Source organism: Psittacula echo (assembly GCF_963264785.1).
Source record: "Psittacula echo genome assembly, chromosome: 4".
Taxonomy (NCBI): Eukaryota; Metazoa; Chordata; class Aves; order Psittaciformes; family Psittacidae; genus Psittacula; species Psittacula echo.
The window spans coordinates 108,114,124-108,137,307 of NC_137738.1; the positions used below are offsets into that span (position 1 = coordinate 108,114,124).

At 56.2% G+C, this 23,184-nt stretch overlaps 2 protein-coding genes across 4 annotated transcripts; one reads left to right on the top strand and one right to left on the bottom strand.

Annotated features, from left to right (window-relative positions):
* Positions 1-117: 117 nt before the first annotated feature.
* On the top strand, positions 118-7,957 carry CENPO (centromere protein O). Of its 2 annotated transcripts, XR_013956625.1 has the most exons (8): positions 118-382; positions 650-869; positions 1,845-2,014; positions 2,400-2,511; positions 3,331-3,590; positions 4,012-4,183; positions 5,083-5,350; positions 7,499-7,957. XR_013956625.1 is itself a non-coding variant. In XM_080615751.1 (7 exons), exons 1-7 carry the CDS (start codon positions 266-268, stop codon positions 5,205-5,207), a joined length of 1,176 nt encoding a protein of 391 aa, XP_080471877.1. In that variant the 5' UTR covers positions 118-265; the 3' UTR covers positions 5,208-5,971. The 2 variants fall into 2 exon arrangements, 1 of the variants encoding a protein (XP_080471877.1); XM_080615751.1 differs by lacking the exon at positions 7,499-7,957 and having other exon boundaries at positions 5,083-5,971.
* A 93-nt stretch (positions 7,958-8,050) lies between these two features.
* ADCY3 (adenylate cyclase 3) lies at positions 8,051-21,323 on the bottom strand (the record flags this gene model as incomplete). Of its 2 annotated transcripts, none has more annotated exons than XM_080615750.1 (20): positions 20,583-21,323; positions 16,638-16,787; positions 14,126-14,256; positions 13,690-13,801; positions 13,177-13,304; positions 12,327-12,485; positions 12,088-12,250; positions 11,891-12,010; positions 11,585-11,727; positions 11,336-11,497; positions 11,169-11,256; positions 10,958-11,074; positions 10,465-10,724; positions 10,300-10,381; positions 9,782-9,940; positions 9,291-9,437; positions 9,047-9,160; positions 8,839-8,974; positions 8,496-8,620; positions 8,051-8,233 (listed from the first exon to the last, which is right to left on the bottom strand). In XM_080615750.1, the coding sequence occupies exons 1-20, from the start codon at positions 21,255-21,257 to the stop codon at positions 8,051-8,053; spliced, it is 3,354 nt and encodes a 1,117-aa protein (XP_080471876.1). In that variant the 5' UTR covers positions 21,258-21,323. The 2 variants fall into 2 exon arrangements, with proteins under 2 accessions (XP_080471876.1, XP_080471875.1); XM_080615749.1 differs by having other exon boundaries at positions 11,852-12,010.
* Positions 21,324-23,184: the final 1,861 nt, after the last annotated feature.

Below are 23,184 nucleotides of genomic sequence, written 5' to 3' on the forward strand. Positions count from 1 at the left end.
GCCCCACGCACCTCCAGCACGACAGTACGCATGGCGCCGCCCAGCTCCAGGTAGGCACGGGTGTCGGGGTGTTGGCAGTGTCTGTGCGCGGCTGCCAGAGCGGCGTGACAGCCCTGAGCCACTACCGCGCCCAGCGGCCACGACCGCGGCGGCCGGGCCAGATCCCCCCGCAGTACCACATACTGCACCAGCGCCGCCGCTGCTGTCGTTCCGGACGCCGCCATGCCGCCGTACGGCGCCGAACAGCCTACTGGGAGGCGGGGTGATGGTTGCGGAGAGACAGCACCACTGCCGCCATTTTGTTGTACGGCCAACGGATGGGCGACGTGGTGATGCATTTCCGGCGGGGCTGAGGCGCGCAGTTCGAGTGCCAGTCGTTGCGGTGAGTGCGGGATCTGCTGTGGGGCTAGGCCGGGGGGGTCCCCTCTGCTGGAACATCCCGGGGCCCTGGCGCGGAGGTCCCCAGCTCCCCCTTTGTCCCTCGGTGGGGTCCCCGGTGGTTGCGGCCCAGCCAACCCCCGTGTGGGGAGGCCCCCGGCGCTGTGGCGGCTCTCCCATGGCCCACAAATCGCGTCCGTCCCTGCAGGACCGGGGGCAGTTTTCCTGAGGGGGCTGGTTTGAAATAGTATGTTAAATTGTGTCGTTTCAGCCATCGGGCCGTGGGTTGTACCTGCTAGACCGGCCCCGGCGCTACACGGGGGTCTCATTGCAGCAGCAGGGGGAAGGTTCCCTGTGGAAGAGCCCTTTCTGCATCCACGTCTCCACTTCCCAAGCAGTGGAGTGTGGCCAAAGAAGGCTGACATCTGCCTTGTCACTCACAGGAAAGCAACAAGAGAAGATGGACAAAGGGAATGTGAATACATGGGATGGTGAGCTGTCTGGGGCAGGACATCCAAGTGCCAGGGCCTCACCATGCTCACAGGGAACAACTTCCTCCTAAGATCTCATCTCAATCTCCCCTCTGTCAGGTTAAAGCCATTCCCCCTTGTCCTGTCCCTACAGGCCCTTGTCAAAAGCCCCTCTCCAGATTTCTTGTCAGCCCCTTTAAGCACTGGAAGCTGCTCTAAGGTCTCCCCAGAGCCTTCTCTTCTCTAGGCTGAACAAGCCCAGCTCTCTCAGCCTGTCTCCACAGCAGAGGTGCTCCAGCCCTCGGAGCATCTTTGTAGCCTCCTCTGGACTCACTCCAACAGCTCCATGTCCTTCTTCACATTGAGGCCCCAGAGCTGGATGCAGGACTGCAAGGGGGGGTGCTCACCAGAGCAGTGCAGAGAAGAATCCCCTCCCTCGACCTGCTGGTCACACTGTTGGTGATGCAGCCCAGGACACGGTTGGATTCTGGGCTCAAGCACACACTGCTGGGTCATGGCGAGCTTCTCATCCACCAACACTCGCAAGTCCTTCTCCTCAGGGCTGCTCTCAATCCAGTCGCCACCCAGTCTGTGTTTGTGCTTGGGACTGCTCTGAGCCGTGTGCAGGACCTTGCCGTTGGCCTTGTTGAACTGTAAAAGGTTTGCACTGTCCCGCCTCTCCAGCCTGTCCAGGTCCCTCTGGATCCCATCCCTTCCCTCCGGCATGTCCACTGCACCACACAGCTCAGTCCCAACACTGAGCCCTGAGAAATGCCACTGGCTTTCACTCGGACATCCAGCCATTGGCCATAACTCTGCCGTCCCAAATTCACCAAAGCTTCTTCACCAAATGTTTGCCTGCCCTCTCTCCCTCTGAACAGTTATTGCATGTGCTTGCTTTATGCACCTGCACTGGACCTACTTTGTTTTGGATTCCACAGTGCAGACCACTGTTAATCCTAGCCTGGAATTTTGAGCTTGTGCTTTTCCTCACAGGAGTGCTTGTGCACCTAGAAATGCTGGAGGTGCAGGCTCATGAGGCAGCCATGAAGCAACAGGAAAAGGAGCTGCAAGAAGAAAAGCTCGCCAGGCTGAAAGCGAAAGTGAAGGAGCTGAGACTCCAGAGGGATGAGCTACGGGCTAAAGTGGATCTGCAGGAAAAGAAGGTGATAAAGGGCTCACTGCAGGGATCTGGTGGAGGGCTCTGGTTTGTTCCTGCTCTCAGGGGATGGATTCACTGAGGTTACTCATATAGACTCACATCATTTTTTTATTTTCCCTTTTTAAGTGACACACAGTCCTGGTGTCCCCTGTTTTCAGTGCCCTGTAGTCCAGAACTCTTGTGTCTACTTCCTTGCAGGTTGTGGGGCTGTTTCTGAGCTCAAGAAAGATTTCTTCCCTCCTCTTCTGCGTCATTTCTCCCCTTTTCTGCTTGAAATGCTATCTTGCTTTTCTCAGAGCCAGGTTATTATTTCTCTGCATCCTGTTCCCTGCAGGTGACACATTTGTGTCAGTGATTTCTAATCTCTTTTTCTCTTTTGGCTTTTGTAGCAACTTGAGAAAGAAGGAGCCACATCCGATCCAGTACAGGCCAGTCCTAAGACTGTTTTACAGTGGAAGATAAAAAGCCTCCAGGCCATGCTGCAGGTCTTTCACCTCACAGGTAACACCTCGAGATCCATGTGTGTTCTGCCAATGGCTGCATTTCTGGGGTGCTAAATTTTGGAAACAGAGCCTGATGGGAAGTGTAACTGCCCTGGGAACACTGCTGCTCTTATGCTTGAAGCCTTCAGAGTCTGAAACCACTGGAAGAGGAACAGCTTTGTAGTTTCCTGCCTTTCACATGAGGCCTCTGGGATATTGCAGAAACTGTTATTTACTGAACCACATCATTTAGACTAAGACCTGAATCCTGGGAAATGTGTAACTACCTTAGGAATGAAATCTTTGGGAATTAGGCAGTTTAAGTATCCAGTACTCTGGGTCTTCCAAGCAAGCCTGTGAGGTCAGCACCCTCTTTTTATCTGCTTCTGGGCTTTTAAAAATGTTGATTTCCAAAAAGAGTCACCTTTGTTCTGGACAGTGCGAGGATGTGAGTCCTGCCTGATGCAAGTGGGCCGAGTCCCACCATGAGTACTCCTGTTGTTCTCCTTGGGGCAGCCAGGTACTGCCTTCCTCACACAGCACACACTGCTCTCCCTGTCATGTTGGAGCCAGGACTGTGTTTGGAATTGGCAGCATAACTCGGTTATTGGGAATTTAAGCTACCATTAAGCTGCTTGAATAATACATTAGAGGTCCCTTGTTTCAAAGTTGCTGTGTTTTATGTCTTTAAACTCTTGCAAGTCCTCCTAGGATGCTCCCTGAGCAAGCCTAGGAATAGGACCCAGCACCTCATACAGCCTTTGTTGCTCCAACAAAGATGTCCTATGGCAATGAGTTAAAGCACTGCTCAGTAAAGCTCTCTCTCTCTGGACCCAAGGGATCAGTGCGAAGCTGACCAGGCAGGGAGTGTGCTTCTGCATCAGCACGGCTTATGAGGGCATCTACTTGGATTCTTACAACCTGGACCTGCTCACCAAGTCAGAAGTGCAGATTTACCACCACTCTGTCCCCCCCTTCATCCCCCTGGAGCAGATCACCAAGCAGTACTTGCAGACGGACATCAGGCGCTTCTTGTCTGTCTTGTCCGACCACCTGAATGCTTATGTTGGGAGGAGGTACCAAGCAGACCAGTTACAGGTACCAGTGGCTGCAGCAATACTCTTCACCCATCCTTTTCCCTGTGGTATACCAAGTGTTAGGAGTCTGAAGTGCTGGGCGCGATCTTGGCAGTTTTCTTTATGTGAAGCACTCATGGTTCTGGTTTTCAGAACTTCATAAGTTACTACATGGCTGTAAACTCTGTTCCATCCGCTGTCACGTACTTGGGTTTGTCTGGTCGGTCAGTTAACATTTACTGCCAAACTCCAGAGGCCCCTAAGCAGAAATAGCTGTGATCTTGTAAAACGCTGCTGGAGGGCATGGCTTAAGGGTTTATTAAACTCTTATGAACACTATTTAAGTTTTTCCATGCAAAGACTGCTCAAAGGGCATGCCAGGCTGGTGCTTGGGTCGCTGCGCCCTGTGCTTCACATTTCAGAAATTGTCTTTGTCCCTTCAGAAACACTTTTCAGACCAGATAGAAGGAACCTTGCAGAGAAACTCCTTGTGTAACTTGCTGGTCTTTAATTACAACGTGTCAAGTAAAAGCAAGACCTTTCCATTCAACGTGAGGCTGCTTTATGGTGATCTCTGTCGCAGCCTCCCCACTGAAGTCATCGTTTCCTGCACACGTAAGTGGACCCTGCAGGGGTCTCTCTGGGGGAGATAGGGGTGGGCAGAGCATACCGTGGCTCTGCAGCTGGATGGGGGTTCTTTCTAGTTGAGTTTAAGGACAAAAGGGAGCAAGCTGTCATATTTCTGAGGGAGAAAATATTATAGAAGGAATTGTGTGTAATCAGTGCTGGATTTTGAAGCAGTTGTAATTCATCCCTAGCACAGATCTCTTGCCACACTGGCAAGATGGGATGGCTGGAGGGAGGGAAATATAATGGGGCTGAGAAGGAAAAGTTTGAGTGCAAGCTTGGATCACTTCAGATGGACAGGCTGCACATTCCCAGTTTTCACTTACTCAAAGTGCAGAGTCTGGTATGGTCCCACCTGGATCAGGACACTGTTTCCACAAGTCCCACAGATAGAGGCCAGCCTGTGCGAGTGTGCTCTCTGCACTTGGGAGAGTCTGGTGGGCAAATCTAGCCAGAAACTTGGAAGCTGTCAAGGCTTAATCATAGAATGGTTTGGACCATTCTATGACAAGCCCAGCGCCCTCAGCTTCTCCTCCTTTGTAGAAGTGCTTCAGGCCTTGGAGCATCCTTGTGGCCTCCGGTGGACTAAATCCAATGAGTGTCTTCTGAGATAAGAGAGCAGTGAGGTGGCCCAGGCTCCCACATTGCTGTCCTTGCCCTTTGGCAGTGGGTGTTTCTTGAGGCACTTGCTTTCTGCAGCCATCAAATCCCATGAGGGAGCTGCAGGATTCTGAAGGATCGGGAAGGAGGGTGAAGGGTTATGAGAATTAAAACTGGTGAGGGAGAGCAAGAGACTCCCTCGGGACAGGAGAAGAATGAGAAGCAAATAGTTTTCTATTGGCAATGTGGTGTTCCTTTCCCCAATGATCCATCCTTCTTCCTGCCAGCGGATGCTCCCGTGTCTCTAACAGAGACTGCCACAGCTCACTCGGACCTCTTCCGCCACATGCCCCTGCACAAAGCCTTCCACTCCTTCAACAGCGCAGAAGAAACCCTGGATGGGACACCCTAGGCTTCCCTGGTCCCCCAGCTGCCCTGCCTGCGGGAGCTCATCTCAAAGCACAGCTGTTTTCCATGGACTGCTGCTGGGAGCCCCTCAGGTAGCGAGTGACTGAATCTTGACAGCGATGAGGCTTTCAGGCTCTCTTGTTGCAGGTAATCTTCCCCCGGCACTGTGCTGCTCGCGTGTCTGAGTGCTGACCTCTGTGGTTGGCACCACAGATCTTCATGGCTGCAGGAAACATCTCACAGCTGGCGTTAGACATTGTATTAAAACTTCAGGATCTCAGTGTTTTGGGGGCAGTGCCCTGCGGATCATCCAGCACACCCCACAGAGAGGGGAGCAAGCGGCAAAATTGGTGTCCTGCTTATTATAGCCAGGAACGGACTTTGTGTTAGAAGCTGGAAAGGGTCGAGGGTCAGAGGTGAGGTTTAATTATTGCCAGCAGCAGCCCCTGCCCTCAGCAGGGCTGCATTAACCCCCAACCCCTGAGCCTCAGCACTGAATTTACCAGAAATTTCATAACAGTAGTGCTATTTCCTGCCATAACACCTGCTATTTCCTGCCCTTCAGGCATGGGGCAGCTTTGCTGTTGCCCTGCTGTGCTTCAGGTCTGGGTCAGATCTTTAAAACTTGTCTTGTAACAGTACTTTAACGTCTTGTTAATAAAAGTTCTGTGTTACCGAAATTGTCCTGTTTAGAAAAAAAAAAATCTGTTAATTTCCTTTAGCTTTATAATGTGGTTTAGTAGAATAAAATGGGAGAAAATACTGTCATTTAAATCCCATCTCTCATTTCTTATGACTGCATATGAGGGGCAGCTGTGAGTTCACAAAGGATGCTGCTCTAACCTTGTGCACCTTCCTGTTGAGGGGAGGCAGAGATGTGAGGTGAAGGGCTGGGCTGTGTTTTAGGGCCAAGTGAGTGGGAACCAGACCTTTAAGCTGCTGGAGTGAAGTGCCACAGCTTGTCCCTGAGGCCACTGTGGTAAAGCCAGGCTTAACCGCAGTCTTGAGCATAACACCCTGTCCTGGGTTCAGCAGCAACAGTCACTTTTTCTCCTTAGTAGCTGGTGCAGTGCTGTGGTTTTGACTTTCGGCCTGGGGATAATACTGATAAACCTGATGTTTTCAGTTGCTGGTCAGAATGTTTACCCTAACCAAGGACTTTGTGAGTCTCATGCTCTGCCAGGGAGGGGGGGAAGCCGGGAGGAAGCAGAGAGAGGACACCTGACCTAAACTAGCCAAAGAGGTATTCCGTACCACAGCACATCATGCCCAGGATGTAGAACTGAGAGTCCCCGGAAGGGCACGCTCTCTGCTCTGTCGGGCTCGTTTTCGGCGGGTGGTATCGTGTTCTCTTCCCTTGTTATTTCCCTTATCATTATTATTATTGGTGGTAGCAGCAGTGATTTGTGTTATACCTTAGTTACTGGACTGTTCTTACCTCAACCCGTGGGAGTTACATTCTTTCGATTCTCCTCCCCATCCCTCCTGGGGGGTGAGCAGAAACTGCGTGGCTGACTTGCCGACTGGCTTAAACCACGACACACTCTGTGTGTGTGGGACAGAGGGCAGCTCCAGGCTGTAAGACCCATCCCTCCTCCAGTCTTGTATCCCAGTGTACAAGCACCGTTGGGAGGGATGTGCTGGGTGATGTGGGTGCCTTCCTCTCTCCAGCATCACTCTGTGTCCCTATGGGTGCTGTTTGCACCTCCAGCCCAGGCCCTGCAAGCACAGGGCTGTGGATGTGGATTTCCTTCTGCTGACAGGGTGGGGATTAAACTCCTGTGTCATTCCTATCACCATTCCCAATGTTGAGGTAGAGGTACTCTGCTGAGCCAGCGGATCCCCAAGGAGGGAGAGGAGTGAATGCCACTGATGCGAGGTGCTCAGCCTCCCCTTTGAGGATCCCTCCAAAGCCCTCAGAAAGGCAACCAAGCCCTTTCCACCATATCCAAAACCCCACAACAAAGCAGGCGCAGAATCAGGCTTCGAAATTCAACTGCTTCTATTCAAGAAACTAGCGGCATAATTACACTCTGTGTGTGCCTCCCTTCTCCCCCCAGCCCTGGCAGCACCAGTTTTCACACACCGGTCCCCTCCTCAGCTGGTCCCTTGTCCTTTTTTCCATCAAGCAAGAGCAAAGTGACTGCAGCATCCATGGGGCAGTGTCCAAGGCAAGCACAAACCCTGCTGCAGGGAGGGAACAGGCACAGTTAAAAATATAAATGTCAATCTGTACTCATATATATTTATATATCTGAAATGCACAATATTGGTTCCTTTTTCTTCTTTCCCAAGTCAAAGGCAGCACTGTGCTCTCCCAGCTCCCCCATCTCCTAACTACAGCGGTTTGTGACTGGGATGAACTTGGTACAAACTAACAGCAAGTCCCGGATGCTCTCGGTTTGTAGCTGCCGCTCCCGGCACACAGAAGAGACGTGGTGTCTTCCCATCCGGCCCTGAGTTTGGATCTCCTCGTGCCAAGCGTGCGGCAGCCAGGGCCCGTGGTGCTACTTTAATGTCATGTTGTCCTATTGCATGGCTGCTGGTGCCGCTGCATGTCCCCGGCCCCGTGCTAGCCGGGGGCTGCAAGCTGGTGTGCGCTTGCACGCAAGCGTGAGTGGCTGGAGGAGCCCGTGTCTCCCTCCTGCCCAGCTGCAGGCGCAGTAGAGCAAAGCCCCACCAGGAACCTCCAGCAGGGGCTTGGAAAGGGCTGTGCCAAGGGGGTGGTTTCTCAAGTTTGGTTTCAGATCTGGACTGCGGAGGGGTGGATGTATCCAAGTCCCTCCCTGAGCCGCCCTGCTCGACACCAGGAGGCAGTGGCTGTGGTGGCGGGTGGACACCAGACCCTCATGAGCTGTCCACGACCTGATGGGGCAGGGTGACAGAGGAGCCACTGATGAAGGAGCCCTGCTTCTCCCGGCCCTTGAGGAAGAAGGTGAGCAGCTCTCCTTTGCCCTTGACATAGATGGCTCCCCGGCGCACGAAGCGGAAGCCGTACTCCTTCAGGATGAGGTGGGTCTCCTCCACCACCTGCAGGGACATATGGGGAGGCTGAGAGGTCCTTGTATGGCACATGCATGGGGAGTAGGGCCCTCCAGGGCCTAGCTCCCATCCCATTGTCCTGGGGTGCCCTTTGAGCATCACCTTGCCCCGATGCCCAGCTCGGAGGAGCCAGCCCTAACCCTCCCATATGCTCCCAGCAGCACTTCTCCCCTCCCACCCACAGCCTGGGGTGTTTTGAAGGCTGCACCCCTCCATGAGTAGCCAGTTTGTCCCCTCCTCATCACCGCACCTGTATGTTCCCCATCACGCCAGTGGACTCCATCCTGCTGGCCACATTCACCGTGTTGCCCCAGATGTCGTAGTGTGGTTTGCGGGCACCGATGACACCTGCCAGCACAGCCCCCTTGTTCATGCCTGCAAAAGACAGGGAGCAGAGGTTATCTCTGTGCCTGGTGACATGGATGGGACATCCTAATCGGAAGGAGAGTCTGTCCCAGGGAAGGGGTGAGGACAATGAGGCTCCTTCCAGCCCTGCTGCCTTCAGCTGCTGAACTGCAGCTGCTGCCCAGTGTCCCACCACTGTTGGGGAAGGAGGGACAAGGGAGGCTGAGGCAGACCCTGCCCCGTGCTACTGGACTTGCCTATACGGAGCATGAAGTTGTTGAAGGACTGGTAGTTGATGTTCATCAGTGTCACCTTCATGGCTAAGGCAAAGTCGGCCAAGTCAGCCAAGTGCTGCCAGCGTTCCTTATCCGAGAGGGTTTCCTTCTGCAAGGGCAGCATGGATCAGGCCTGCCCACCCCTTGCCCGCTGTTCTCCATCCCCATGGGGACCCCTCACCTTCGTGCTGTAGCCGTTGGCATTGGCATCAGGGATCACTCCAGAAGCGGCCATGTAGGTGCTGCCAATGGTTTTGATTTTGGTGATGCAGCGGAATTGGGGTTCATCCAGGAGCTGAGTCATGAAGACAAGACCTTCAGGCACCCCAGGGCCAGGGCAGGTCCTTCTGCCCCTAGATGGGGCAGAAAGGGAGGGTCTAGCCAAGCCCCGCACCATCCCCATGGCAGGTTCCATCCTGACTCACTGCGTCAAAGTCAGAGATGATCTCATTGAGGAACCGCAGGCACTCAATGCCCCCGTTGTTGATGCTCTCCTCTGTATAGAAGTCAGCAAAGTTGGGGAGGGAGGCGAACATGACGCCAATCTCATCGTAGGACTGGCTGTACAGCTCCTGGGGACAGGATTGGGGACAGGTGGTTGTAGGCCAGGGGCATAGAATCATAGAATGATTTGGGTTGGAAAGAACTTAAGCTCATCCAGTTCCAACCCCCTGCCACAGGCAGGGACACCTTACACAAGACTGTGTTGCCCAAAACCCTGTCCAACCCAGCCTTCAAAACTGCTAGGGATGGAGCATTCACCACTTTGGGCAACCAAACAAGTGCCCATGCATGACACCAGCACCTCCAGCAAATCCAAACCCTCCCATGGAACCATGCATCATCTTCAACCAACCAAAGCCTATCCCATCCACTCCCAAATGGGAGCAAATACCCCCTCCTGGGTGCCCCTCACCTCGTCCCGCTTCTTGGAGCCCAGGAAGTGCCGGGCCACATGCTCAGGCAGCATGTTGGTGACAAGGGCCTCATTCCAGCGTCGCATCTCATAGACCCGCTCCTTCTGGTCATGGACATCAATCTTCCAGAGGAAGAGGGTCCTGGCCAGCTTCTCCACCTGTCGATGGGGAATATGGCTGCATCCCCACTTGCCACCCACCACTGGGTGCCTTCCAGTGCTGGGAGTATCCTGTGGGGCTGGTTTGAGCTTGGAAGAAGGCTCTGGCACAAGATGAAGCCCTAACTGGGGACATAAGACCTGCTCCAAGGTGCAAACGGAATCCTCTCAGGGCAGGCATGGGCCTTAGGGCCACCATGTTGCTGCCCACCCCAAACCATGGGGGTGAGATCTGGTCCTGGAGAGCCCTTAGGTGGGCTTCCTTAGAGAAGAGCTGGAGATGCTGCCTTGGAGCTTAGAAGCAATATGGACAGGGGCTGAGGATGAAGACGCAGAGGAGAGGGGAAGGAGTCACTCACATGGCGAGAGAAGTAGTAGAAGCTGAGCATCACAATAAAGATCATCGCTGTCATGGAGTACTTGGAGGGGACCATCAAGGACCTGTGGCGGAGATGACACAGCGTAGATGGGCAGTGGGTATGGCTGGGCCCCCCAACCCATGCCCACCCCCTGCCACCCCTTACGTGCTTTGCTGGCCACGGTGGCGGTCGTACTGGTCAAAGATGTGCTCCCAGGCGTAGATGTTGACAGCACCAGTGGCCCCAGTGATCAGCACCATGAGGGTCAGCTTGACCATGTGGCTGACCTGCACCAGCATGATGGTGGCCACCAAGGCCAACAGGGCAATGTAGCTGTAGTACTTGGGCTGCTCCCCACAGCCACCTGGCTGGAGTGGCCCTGCTGTCCTGTTGCCCATCCCGCTGTGGTCCTGCCAGCAGCTGAGCTGGGGGCATAAGGGCAGGGTGAGGGGGGGTCAAGGTGCACCTCTCCATGGGCTGCATGGCCACCCAAAGGGACAGGGTGCTTTGCAGAGCAGGAGGACACCCAATCTAAATTCCCCACCCCTACAGTGCAGCCCTGCTAATTGCTTTAACTATCAACTATACATAATCATGGACTGCTTGGATGGAGGTTGGAGCAGGCTCTCCCCTGCTGGCACCCAGGCTGGTGGCTCACCATGTCCACGATATCCGCCATGGTGATGATGATGATGGCAGCCATGGCCCAGGTGTTGCGTGCCCAGCGGGTCCTGTCGATCCAGGTGGAGAAGGCCACGAGCTTTTTGGGGAAGACCTGCAGGGAGAGGAAAGTTGCTCAGATGGGACACAGCGATGGGACATCATGGACATCACGGTGTCCCATCACCATGAATGATGTCCTGTCTCACCCGGGGAAAGATGGCAGCCAATGAGCAGAGGGTGAGGATGAGCAGCAGGATCTCCCCCACCACAAAGGTCACATAGTTGGCCACCAACCTGCCAAAAAGCCCAAGGGGGGATAGGTTTGAAGCCCAGTGGTTTGGGGCCACCCATCCCCACTACCTCCCTGCCATACCAGGGGTCAATGAAGACCTCCACTAAGGCGGTGAAGAAGAGGACAACACAGGAGCAGCTGAAGGCTGCCCCGCTCTGCTTCTCCTTCTCCACTGAGTAGCGTGTCTCCATCTCCGGGTCAATGAAGCGCATGGAGAGCCGGAAGGTGCTCTTCCCCTTCAGCCTGCTGGGCAACAGCACCCATCAGTGCCTGGCAGCACTGGGCTGTGCTAAGCTGCACTAGGCTCTGCTGCTGGCCGGGGTGACTCACGCCTGGACAGACTCGCGCTCCAGCAAGGCTTCATTAAGCAGCTTGTTGAGCTCCTGCTCGTTCTGCGAGGCGTCGATCACCCGCTCGGCCAGGTCCCGCAGCCGCAGCCGCCGCCGAGGGTTGGGGAAGGAGGGGTTCACCGCCTGTGCCGGCACAGCCGAGCATCAGCAAGACCATGCCAGCATCGGTGGGATGTTCAACCACCACGGTGTGGCTAACAGCTGCCCCTCGAGCTGCTGGAAGGGGGATGCTTTACATGGCCTGTACCTCTCCGTCATCCTCTCCGCACTCCAGGGTGCCCCTCACCCTGGCATCAGGCTCCTCAGGCTCCTCAGGGCTGATGTAGGCCAGGCTGAGGCTGCCGTTGCGCTCCTTAGTGTTGACCAACGGTGGGGAGCCGCCATGGGATGAGGCCAATGACAGCTTCTGCAGGGTGAAGGTGGTGGGTCACAGTGGGGTGTCCCCCCACCCCGGCTTGCCACGGCTTTGCTGCCTCCACTCACCACTCCGTTGATGCCATTGCGCAGGGGCTGCTTGGGGACCACGACGAGGTAGGTGACAATGCCCTTCTCTTTCAGGTACTCGCAGCGTGAACCGCCTTCACCTGGCTCCACCTCGAACTCACCCTTCAGGCAGTCCATAGTGCTCTGCGAGATGTGCACCCTCCTGCCGGCACCGAGCGCCAGTGTCACCCATGGATGCAGGGCACCTGGTTCCCCACCGCCCTCCTGCAGATGCTCACCCGGGGATGCCGCCTGCCTCCATCTTGTTGGCCACGGTGACATCGGTGGACCACACGTCGTACTGCCAGCGCTTCTGCCCCAGCACCCCCCCCAGCACTGTCCCGCTGTGCACCCCCACCCGCATGTCCACCGCTGTCTTGGTCTTCTCCCGTACGTAGCTGGAGAGGGGAGACAAGGTCAATATGGGGGGGTCCCAACACATTCCCACCCCACAGCTCATCCCCATCCCAACTCCCCATCATTAATTATCACCCCTCAATATTTTAATAAGTTTTAGAATCGCAGAATGGTTTGGGTTGGAAGGGACCTTAAAGCTCATCCAATTCCAAACCCCTGCCACAGGCAGGGACACCTTCCACTAGACCAGGTTACTCCAAGCCCCATCCAGCCTGGCCTTGAACACTGCCAGGGATGGGGCAGCCACAGCTTCTCTGGGCAACCTGTGCCAGGGCCTCAGCACCCTCACAGGGAAGAACTTCTTCCTAAGATCTCATCTCAATCTCCCCTCCGTCAGGCTAAAGCCATTCCCCCTTGTACAGTTCCTACAGGTCTTTGTCAGAAGCCCCTCTCCAGCTTTCTTGTTGCAGCCCTTGGAGTGTCCTCATGCCCTCCTCTGGACTCGCTCCAACAGCTCCACGTCCTTCTTATGTTAGGGCCCTGGATCTGGACACAGGACTACAGGAAGTGTCTCACCAGAGCAGAGCAGAGGGGGAGAACCCCTCCCTTGCCCTGCTGCTCACACTGCTGGTGATGCAGCCCAGGACACGGTTGGTGTTTGCAGAAGCTGCACCTCAGCCCCCCAGTGCCCCCTGCCCACCCTGGCACCCACCCCGAGGAGAAAGCCCTTACGAAATGGCCTCCACCATGGCCAGCCCCATCATGATGGAGCAGACAGCATGGTCCTCCCGGTACTCGGGCAGCCCGCAGATGCAGTAGTAGCAGTCACCCAGGATCTTGATGCGCAGCTGGTGGTACTTCTGGGGATGGGGGCACATTGTCAGCCCCACAACCATCAGCTGTGACACCCCCAACTCCTTCACTGCCCCATCCCTCTCCCAGGCTGACCTTGACCCACACAGAGTCTCCTGCGCCCAGCAGGGACATAAATCATTGGATTTCCATTCCCACCCTGCTTCCCCCCAGGGCTTGGCAGGACCCCGACTGCACCCTGGCTGGGGGAGGCCCCCCGCTTCCCAGCTCTATTTTTACAACAGAGGACAGGGTGTCTCCAGCATCCCGGTGCAGTAAAACTTTAACCTCCACATCCCCATCCTGGGATGCAGCTTTCGGCTGGGGCTGGAGCAGAACGGTGTCTGAGAACTGCCCCACTCATTACATGTCAGGATGGTGGGGTACACTCACAGCTGCCAGCTTGTCGAAGCGGGCGAAGAGCTCGTTGAGGAGCTTCACCAGCTCCTGGGCGCTGCAGTAGGAGGAGAGCTGGGTGAAGCCCACGATGTCTGCGAAGAGGATGCTGCGGGGAGCAATGGTGAGCAGATCAGCCCAGCGTGTGTGTCCTGGGACATCCCTTCCCCGCTCTCCCTTTGCACTAGGGCACCCACGCCAAAGAAAAGGCTGGTTTGGGATGTGGCTGAAAATGATGCTCTGCAAACCAGGGCTGAAGCAAAAAGGTGCCCCAATCCTTGGTCTGGCTGGTGGCTGTTCCTTGTCACACTTTGCTTTAGCTCCAAACCACCCGAATTTCTAGCCAGGACAGTAAAACACATTTTTGCAAAAAAAAAAAATAGAAGTTTTTTTCCCCACAAGGATGGCACAGGGGGAGGCAGGGTGGTCCTACCTGACGTTCTCGTGACGGTACATGTACATGGTGTTGAACTGCTGCATCTCCTTCTGGCTCGGGTCCTTCTTCATGTCCTTCAGCATCTCATCAGCCACATGCTTGGGCAGGATGGAGAGCATCAGCCGCTCCTGGGGACGGGGTAAGGGAGAGAGTTTGCCATGACACGAAGCCAAGCCTGTGCCAAGCACAGCAACTTATGGTGCAAACCCACAGTCCAAACACATGGTGCAAATTCCAAGCTCCTGAGCCCTCACTGCTGGGCCTGACTATTCCCAGATTGATCCCAGAGCCCAAACAGGTCTTTAGCCCAGGCTCTCAGCCACATGTGGGGAAGAAGCCGTGGGTGAAACAGAAGCTTTTCCTCCAGGCAGAAGGAGTAAGGTTGGAGTAGGGTGTCCCAGGGCACCCCAGGGAGCTGGGAGCCATCAACCCAACCACAAACCCACACATACAGATGGAGAGGATGCACCCATGGGTGGCAGGTCCCCCTTGGCCATGCCTTCGTGGTGGTGCTAACCTTTGCTTCTAGCCATTTCCTCCCTGTTCTTACAAGTTCTCATTGAGATTGGGAATAAATTGGCAAGTGGGAATAAATCCCAGCCAGGGGAGGATGGGATGGTAGCAGTGCAGGGGCACTGCAGCCTGTCCCTGGAGCTGTGGGAGGGAGGGACAGTCCCACACACTTATTTGCATTCCAGCTGATGAGCCGCAAGTTTCCTTGTGCTCCCCAGATCCCTCCTGCAGGCACAATACAGAGCCCAGCCGCTCTCTGGGAGCTTGAGAATTAAAACGATTTGGGTTGGCCAAGCTTTTATCAGCCCAAATAAACCTGGGACATGGGGCTGGGAGCCACCCTGGGGGCTGCACCAATGTCCACACGGTCCCTGTGACAGCTTGGCCCTGGTTAGGTCAGGGCTGGTTGTAGGGATTGGTGTTAAAGCACACCAGGGAGGATTTATCAGTTTAAAAGCATGGTGAGTGCCACATTTCCAGGCATAGGACTCAAGCAGCTTGATCCCAGGAGGATCAAGCCCACCTGGGGACATGGAACCTATTGCTGGCCCCGCAGCCCCAGAGCTGGAGGAGGGATAGATGTGTGTGGCTGTGCGTGAGGATTCGCACTAAATGTAAGTAACTTGGTTAATGAAGTGGGTTTTCCCCCGGGACTGGGGGTGTCTGTGTGCAGCTGCAGCAGGGCTGTTGCTGGAGGAACGGCACCATGTCCCCATCCCGGTTCCCATCCCCAGGGAGTGCAGGTGGGGAAGAGCGCAGGAGCTTCTCAGCTCCTCTCAGCTCCATTAACCCTTAGCTCTGCCTGTGGGGCTGTCTTTACAGTCATCACTGGTGGCCTGGAAGGAGGAAGGATACATCTGGCAATGAGCATTACTCCCTGCTCCATGGCCCCGCTGCCCCGAGCCACTCAGCCTCTTGCTAGCAGCTTTTCCTGCAAGATCACAGGCTATTTTTAGCTCAATTCCCTAAGGAAACAGAGCTTATGTGATAATAAACCCATGTCCCTTCCTAGACTCCTCCAAACCTGCAAGCTGGAGCCTTCAAAGCTCTCTCACTCTGAGCATCCCCCAGCCTCAGGATTTGCCCCCTTCACCTAAACCCCTCCCTTTACCTAACCCCTTATTAGACATCAGAGCATCCACACAGGTTTTGCTGCAAAGAGGATGCCAGTGGCGCTGGCCCGGCCCTGCCACATGTCTCTTGTTGCCGTTGGGAGCAAATTGCTGGCAGCGGATCAACCAGATAAGAGATGGGAGAAGGGAACAGAGGCACCAGATAAGGTTCTAAAATTAGCCCAGCTCATCACTGGACGGCGGCTGGAGACAACAGGGCTTTGAATCAGCCGGCTGGCACCACACTGCCTGCTGCCCTCTGACCGCTGCTCTTGCCTGGTCACCGCAGCACAGTGCCGGCACAGCCGTGTGCATGGGGCATCGCCCCTGGGATGAGCACAGAGCGGATGGCTGTGCTTGCTGCTGCCAGCTCGCCCTTCCCATCATGGTCTGCTGCAGGAGAAGCCCATGAGATGGCTGGTGGCCTGATGGGGACCTGACGTGTGGTTGTGCCCGGGGACAATGACATCCTGTGTGACTGTGCATGGGGTTGGGGACTTGTCCTGTGATTGTGCCTGAGGACAGGGACCTGCTGTGTGGCTGTGTCCAGGGACATGCCACATGGTCCTGCCAAGACATGAGGACCTGCTTTGTCACCATGCCCAGGGATGGGGATAGCTTGGTGGTGGCTATGGCAGGAGCTGGCATACCCTGGAAGAGGATGCTCACATGGAGAGTCCCCAGACTGGGCACAGGATGCAAAGCTGCAAATATATTTCCCACCATGGGTCCTCTTGTTCCCATCGCCACCTGCCACAGCCTCTCAGCACCATGCAGGGTGCAGTCTGAGGGTGCTTTATCCATATCTCAAAGCCACACCGGTGTCCCATAGCCATCCCCTGCCCTGTCCCCATGCTGTCACCTCATGCAGCTGTGGCTCCTACCTGCTGCTGGCTCTGCTCCTCCAGGTTGAGCTTGACCTCGAGGGACTGGCGTGCTTCAAGGAAGGCTTTGCGGTGCTTGCGGTCAGCCATGTAGTAGGACATGGTGCCCACCGTGATGGCACAAAGGTAGATGGCAACGTTGGACAGTATCTTTGGGGACAGAGAAAAAGAGATGGGAGTGAGTGGAGGCATGAGGAAGTCCGTGCGTGGCCCAGGGATGGTGTTGGTATCACCGCACAGCACTGTTTGGGCAGCACAGCCTGATGGGTTAGAGTGGAAAAAAGCCTTCAAATGCTGGACGAGAACATAAAATACACCCTGGAGATCAATCACCGAACCACAGCCACTGTGAACTGCTGGTGGGCTCATGTGGGACATGATGGTGGCTCTGCAGGAGGGGTCTGCAGCAAAGACCCCCATGGATCACGCCCTGAGCATCCCTGGAGAGCGCGTGGTCCCCGCGGGCTGACGCCACTTCATTAGACCTTGCAGAGATGTTTTGGAAAAAGGCAGCAGGTTGGCAGGGGCTGGGTGCAGCCCCGGGGGATGCTGCTGAAGGCAAGTGGCTCTCATGTGCCACCCTCTCCTTCCACAGGAACTGCAGCCCTCTGTGCAGAAAAAGTTAGTGAAACTATGGCCAGACTCTAAAATCGTGTGTTTACTGATGCTCCTGCCCCTCTGCATCCCTCCCAGTGTCCCCGAGGCTGGACCTGTCCCATCCCACAGGCTAGGCCCCAGCTCCATGGGCTGGACCCCATCCTCCAGGCTGGACCCTGTCTCCATGGACTGGGCTCCATGTCCCTGCAGCCCAGGAGGGGACACAGCAGGGTTGGAGATGGGAGCAAAGAGTCCTTTATGGAAAATCTGACTGATGAGGGAAAGTTGAATGTATTTGGTTTGTTTAGTCTAGAAAGGGGACGGGGGATGGGGAGGATGTGATAACAGGCTCCAGCTACGCCAAAGTGGCAATGGGGACACGGGCCATGGACTGTGTCACAGCCAGTGTGGAGGAGGCAGTGGGAAGAGCACAGAACTGCTCCCGGGCTCATTTCCATTGGGGATGTGCTGCCATGGTCCACATCCTTCTGATCCCAACTCCCCCATACCAACCTTTTCCCATCCCTGGTCCCCCATAGCCCAGCTTGGTCAGAGGAAAATCCTAATGTGATCCTGGTCTTGTCCTTGGAGGCTTTATCACCCAACAGCGTTGAGGCCTGAGCAGCTCAGCCTCATCACATGGAGACAAGGAGAAGCCGCTGACTCCTTTCACACGGGGAAACTGAGGCACAGACAAACAGGCCACGTGCAGCAGTAAATACAGTGCCCTGCCACTGTGTGCTCGCTCAGCACAGCACTGGGGTTAAGAAGATGATTCACAGCAAGGAAATATTCACTTCTTTTGGGAGAAAGAGAACATGAGGAGCAGGGGAGAGCACCCAGGACCCTCAGGTGGTGCCCCAGGGCTGGATCCTGCCCCAGATCCCAGTGCTGCAGCTGGGGATCCCTGGGAAGCCCCTGCACCCATGGCATGGCAGACTGTGAGCAAAGAGCCATCTGGAGGTGGGCACCGAAAGAAACCCCCAAACCAATCAGCCATTTGCTATTTTTAACCAGCTTCTTGGATTGTCATGGCAAAGGGACTCTCTACCCAGGCTGGATGGGCATGGGGCAGCTTGTCACGGCTCAGCACAGCTCAGCACACTGCGGCTGCCAGAAACCCTAGGGATCTGCTTGTCCAATACAGCCACGTCCCATGCTGAGCATCTTCCATCTGCATCCTGCAGCCATGCAATGAATGCTCAGCCCCAAAAAACCTCCACCAGCAAGTGCTCTGAAATGCAAAACACATCTCAAGACCCCAAATGTTGCAAGGAATTCCCCGACACAAAGGAGACCCCACTCCTGGCACAGTCACTGGGTATCATTTGTACTTAGTAATTTGGGGACAGAGAGAGCAAGTCATGCACAGGAGAGTGAAGAGCCAGCGGAACAAGCCTTATCCCTCCTTCCCATCCAACCCCATCCATGTCCTGCAGGGAAGATCCTGGTAGGATGTGCAAGGGCCATCCAAACGGGGACCAGGTCATTGGCCAAGCCAGGGGATGCTTTGCAGCTGATTTGCACACAACCATGGCAGATATGGCCTCAAACACCACCAAATCCTGACCGCTGTCATGATTCCAGCCTTTGGGCTCTTCTTTGACGGCCAGCAGCGGGGCAGAAGCTGTCAGCATCTCTCATGAACCCTGTGAGGCTGTGCCGGCCCTGCTCAAGCAACATCCTCCAGTTCATCCTATTAATAGCAATGCCCTCCGGGAGCTGCACCACCAGCTATAATAATAAAGCATATGATGTTTATTTCTGGACATAATGTTCCTCCTTTTGCAGCAGGCAGAGGCAGAGGCATGCCGCGTTGCCAAGGTTTTCCTGGCCCTGGACTCTCCATGCCACGGCAATGATTAACAGAGCAGCGCATGCCTGCTGCTGGCTGGGGGAGGATGCCCACACGGCCCCTCACCTCCTGCATCCCAGGGAGGTGGCAGCAAGAGTTTTCCCTGTATCCCAGAGAAGGAGGAAAACCTGGGAAAGCTGCTGGTGCACTGGGATTTCTCATGCTTGGTGCAGTGCTTCCGCCTGAGCATCACTGGGAGGGCACCCATGCTGCTGCTTCAGCACCCAGCCTAGCAAGCTCCAGAAATGGTACCCAAAAAGTGCTTTTCTTCACAAAACCCTCTGTGCCACCAGCTGATGTCCCATGCCAGGGGACCAGCTCCAAAACACCCACCCAGAGACAGGAAAAACCCAGCATCTTTGGGCTTTTTGGAGAACAGGCTCCATTTTCCAAACTCCTAGGGTGGCCACAGGCTCAACACTCCCCAAACCTCCCAAAAAGCAAATAAATACGCCCCCCTCACCCCTTCCTATGTAGGCTGGGAACAACTGGAGGTCTCTGAGGACCTGACTCTGAGCATCCCAAATTCCCATAGCATCCTCCCACAGAGCCCACGCCATTAGGGGCAGAACAGATACTTCCAGTGGGATTTTCCCCGCTGCCATCAGCAGCCACTGGCACACAAGTTTTCAGCTCTGGCTTGGTTTTTTCCCCCTCCACCCCAGCTGTGGCCAAGCCATGAAACTCACTGATTTAAGGAATAAAAACAATCTCTAGCTGCTCCAGGGGCATATTTCCCAAGAAATATTAAGAATCTGATGGGCCAGGGATCGCTCTCCCCCATCTGAGCCCTATGTTCCCTCCTTTACTGCATACATGAATTAGTTAGCCCATCTTTATGGCCATGTTTGGGTTTGGGGATGCCGTTTCTCCAGCTTGGCTGGGGCAGAAAGTCATCAAAAAGCACGCCTGGGCTTTGCCACAGGCGTGGGGCTGAGTGATGGGCATTGCCCAAGAGCCATTCTGGGTCCAAGTGGCTGCCCAGCTTCTTCCTCCTGGGAAAGCTCTAGTGGCTGTTTGTGAGCCCGGAAGCTGAGCTCCTGCCACCTTTCTGCCAAAAATGGCCATGTGGGGACATTTTTAGCCATTTTTGCAATTCAAAGGGGAATTGGTGCACGCAAAGCCTCCAGGCAGGGAGCCTGCAGTCTACACCGTGCCTCAGTTTCCCTAGCAGCCCAACTCCATGAATCCATGCACACTGGGTGGCTCCTGGGGTCGGATCTGTGCTTGCAGGGTCAGGACTGTGGCCGTGTGCCTCAGCACGGGCGGGTGCTCCTGCACACCCCAGTACCCCAGATATGTTATGTAAAGCCCCCTGCTCCCAGCAAACACCACAATCAGCTCACAGCGTTTGGATCAAACCCAGCTTTAGGGTCAGGGCATAGGGATGGAAATGTATCCCACAGTAACTCACGGGAGCATCAAATGGAGATGATTTGTCCATCACCCCCCACCACCACAGGGAACCCCATGTCCCCTCGCTGGCCCTGTACCTGTCTGAGCAGCGTGCCTTCATCCAGGGCATCCTGGCGCTGCTGGGCAACGGTGACACCGAGCACCAGCGTGTGGATGCCACAGGAGATGGCGGTGATGAGCACGATGGGTGCCAAGCGCAGCGGCAGCGTGATGAAGAAGGAGAAGACGAAGAAAGCCTGCCAGCCCACAGTGTCGCTGGCCTCGGGCGAGTGGGAGAAGTTGAGACCCAGGTAGCAGAAGATCTGGGCCAAGATGAGGACCCAGAGGACATAGGGCAGGAACCTGCGGGCCACCCGCTCAGGGAGCAGCCTGTACTTGCAAAGGATGAAGAGCAGCACATGGGTGACCAGCCCAGCCACCGCTGCCAGCACTGGGGCCAGCTTGTCAGGGGCATAGACCACGGCGCACATGATGAGGACGTAGCAATCGAAGAGGGCTGCAAAGACCACAAGCACCAGGAGGGTCTCATGACGTTGGCGACGGAAATAAGTCTGGTAGAGGTTCTCCAGGGACTCGGGAGCGAAGGTGAGGCGCATGAAGCGAGGCAGGCAGAGGCAGGGTCCCGAGCTCCGCACCGTCACCTCGTGGGTCCGCCCCACGCCATGCTCAGGGTCCGACGGCAGGCTCACCGAATAGTCGGCGGAGTACTCAGCCGAGCACTCGGGCTCTGAAAAAGCCCTGTTCCTGGGCATCGTGGTGCTTCCCCCTGATCCGGCCTCGCAGAAACGCCGCGGTCCCCCACGCCCCGATGCTCACTGGGGTAATGTCCGCAGCATCCCCGTCTCACCGGCCACCGAACAGCGAGGCCTTTCCCCTTCTCCCGCAGCCCTAACCCTCAATCCCGCTGCGTGCCGAAGAGCGGCCAACGGAGGGAAAGGGGGATGAGTATAAATAACCGGCGGTGCGGTGCTGGGAGGCCGGGAGCAAAAGGAGCTTTCTGCCCAGCTCACTGCCAGCTCTCTCCCCAGCCCTTGCGCACTGTCAGGTTGCAACCGAAGCGACGCGGAGCGGAAAGATGTCGCGATGCCTCCCTGCTCCTCCTTCGAGGGCAGCCGCTTCGGGGGGCGATCCCCGGCGCTGCTCCTGTCTTTGCCCCTTTCCGAGATCCTTCGTTCCACGGGGATGGATGGACGGATGGCTGGAGGGATGGAAAGGATGGATACACCGAGGGACGGAGGGCCAGGGGCCGCAGCCCGGACAGCGCAGGTGCCGCCCCGCTGCCGGGAGCGATTCGATCCGCAGCGCTTCGCCTCTCCCGGCCGCAGCCGCATCCTCCGGCGGCCCCGCCGCCCTCCTCCGCCGCCCCCTACGCCTGGGGCCGCCCTGCCCCGCCGCCCGCTCGGTCTCCGCGGGGCCAAGCACGAGGCGGCGGAGGCGGCGGCGGGGGCATGGCAGCGGCTCTGGGGATGGAGGGGCCGGGCAGGGCTTCCCCGGGGCCGGGGCGGGCCCCCACTGCCGGCTGTGCCGGTACCGGTGCGCCCCGGTGCGTCTCCGCCTTCAGTAACCCTGTCGGTGCCGGCTGCGGCGTGGCCCTGCTGCCGCCGGGGACCGGGAACTCGACCTGTTTCCGGGTGGATTTGCCCCCAGTCGAGTCCCTCCCTCGCTTCTGCAGCTTTGCTGCTGTCAACTCCATCCTCTTCATCACCTGCCTCCAGCAGCTTGCACGCCCACAGGGACCCACACGTCCTGAACCAACTCGTTAGGTGGGCACCCCAACCCTGGGGGATGAGCAGGGTGCCAGGCCATACATCCTAAAACCTGCCAGGCTGCCCTTGGCCCGACTCTGCTTCTCCCCCAGCCTGGGGTCACAGACCCCTTACAACAGCTCCCCCTCCACAGAGGAGCAGGGAAACACTAGGACTTCTCCCTGCACATTCCCCTTTGCCTACACTTCCCAAATCACCCCAAAAACTGACTGATACTCCCCTGAAACCTCTTCAGAAAGCTACCCCTCTTCTTCCTCATGTTTCATCGCTCCTCTTGCACCCTGGATCTGGAACACTGGCTGCAGTTCAGGGCTGATGGAGGTGCCCTGAATCAGTCCCATCACCATGCTGCAAGAAGTCCTCCCTGATATACTGGAGAACCACACCTGGCCCCATCAAGCCGTGGCCACTGCACTCCCACACATCCTCACCCCAGCAGCTCTAACAAGAGGCCATCTTGGCTGCTTTGCCAGGGAAGTAATTACTTCTGTGCAGTAATTAATACCAAAATGATAAGCCAAAGCCACAGCTCCCCTGAGGTTTGGGGCATGCTCAGTGTTACTCCCATCCTGCTGCAGCTGAAGAGGAGCGCAGGCAAGCAGGGTATGGGCAGGAGCTTCGGCTGCCCAGCCTTGCCTGTGCCTTGGCCAGCATCAGACAGGGACATGAGTCTTGCCTTGGGACATGTTCCACCATGGGGAGCCCAGGCCAACCCATTCCAGGCTGGCCATGGATGGGGCACCCTCGTTGGGAAGGTTAACTGGTCCGAAGGCCAGCAAAGGGACCTTGCTGGCTCGTGAAGCAGGATGAGTGTAGCCTTGCTCCAGAGGACAGCTCATTCCTGGACACGTTACAGGGTGCACGAGCCTGGAGTGGCAGCAAGGAGCAGACAGTGGCTGTTGGGCACGGGCCA

What these genes read in the sequence shown, in the direction of transcription:
- CENPO (XM_080615751.1), top strand. Translation starts at nt 266, where the DNA reads ATGGTTGCGGAGAGACAGCACCACTGCCGCCATTTTGTTGTACGGCCA. An exon ending in TTCGAGTGCCAGTCGTTGCG is followed by an intron (nt 383 to 649) that starts GTGAGTGCGGGA and finishes GTGTCGTTTCAG; the next exon opens with CCATCGGGCCGTGGGTTGTA. An exon ending in AGTCATCGTTTCCTGCACAC is followed by an intron (nt 4,184 to 5,082) that starts GTAAGTGGACCC and finishes TCTTCCTGCCAG; the next exon opens with CGGATGCTCCCGTGTCTCTA.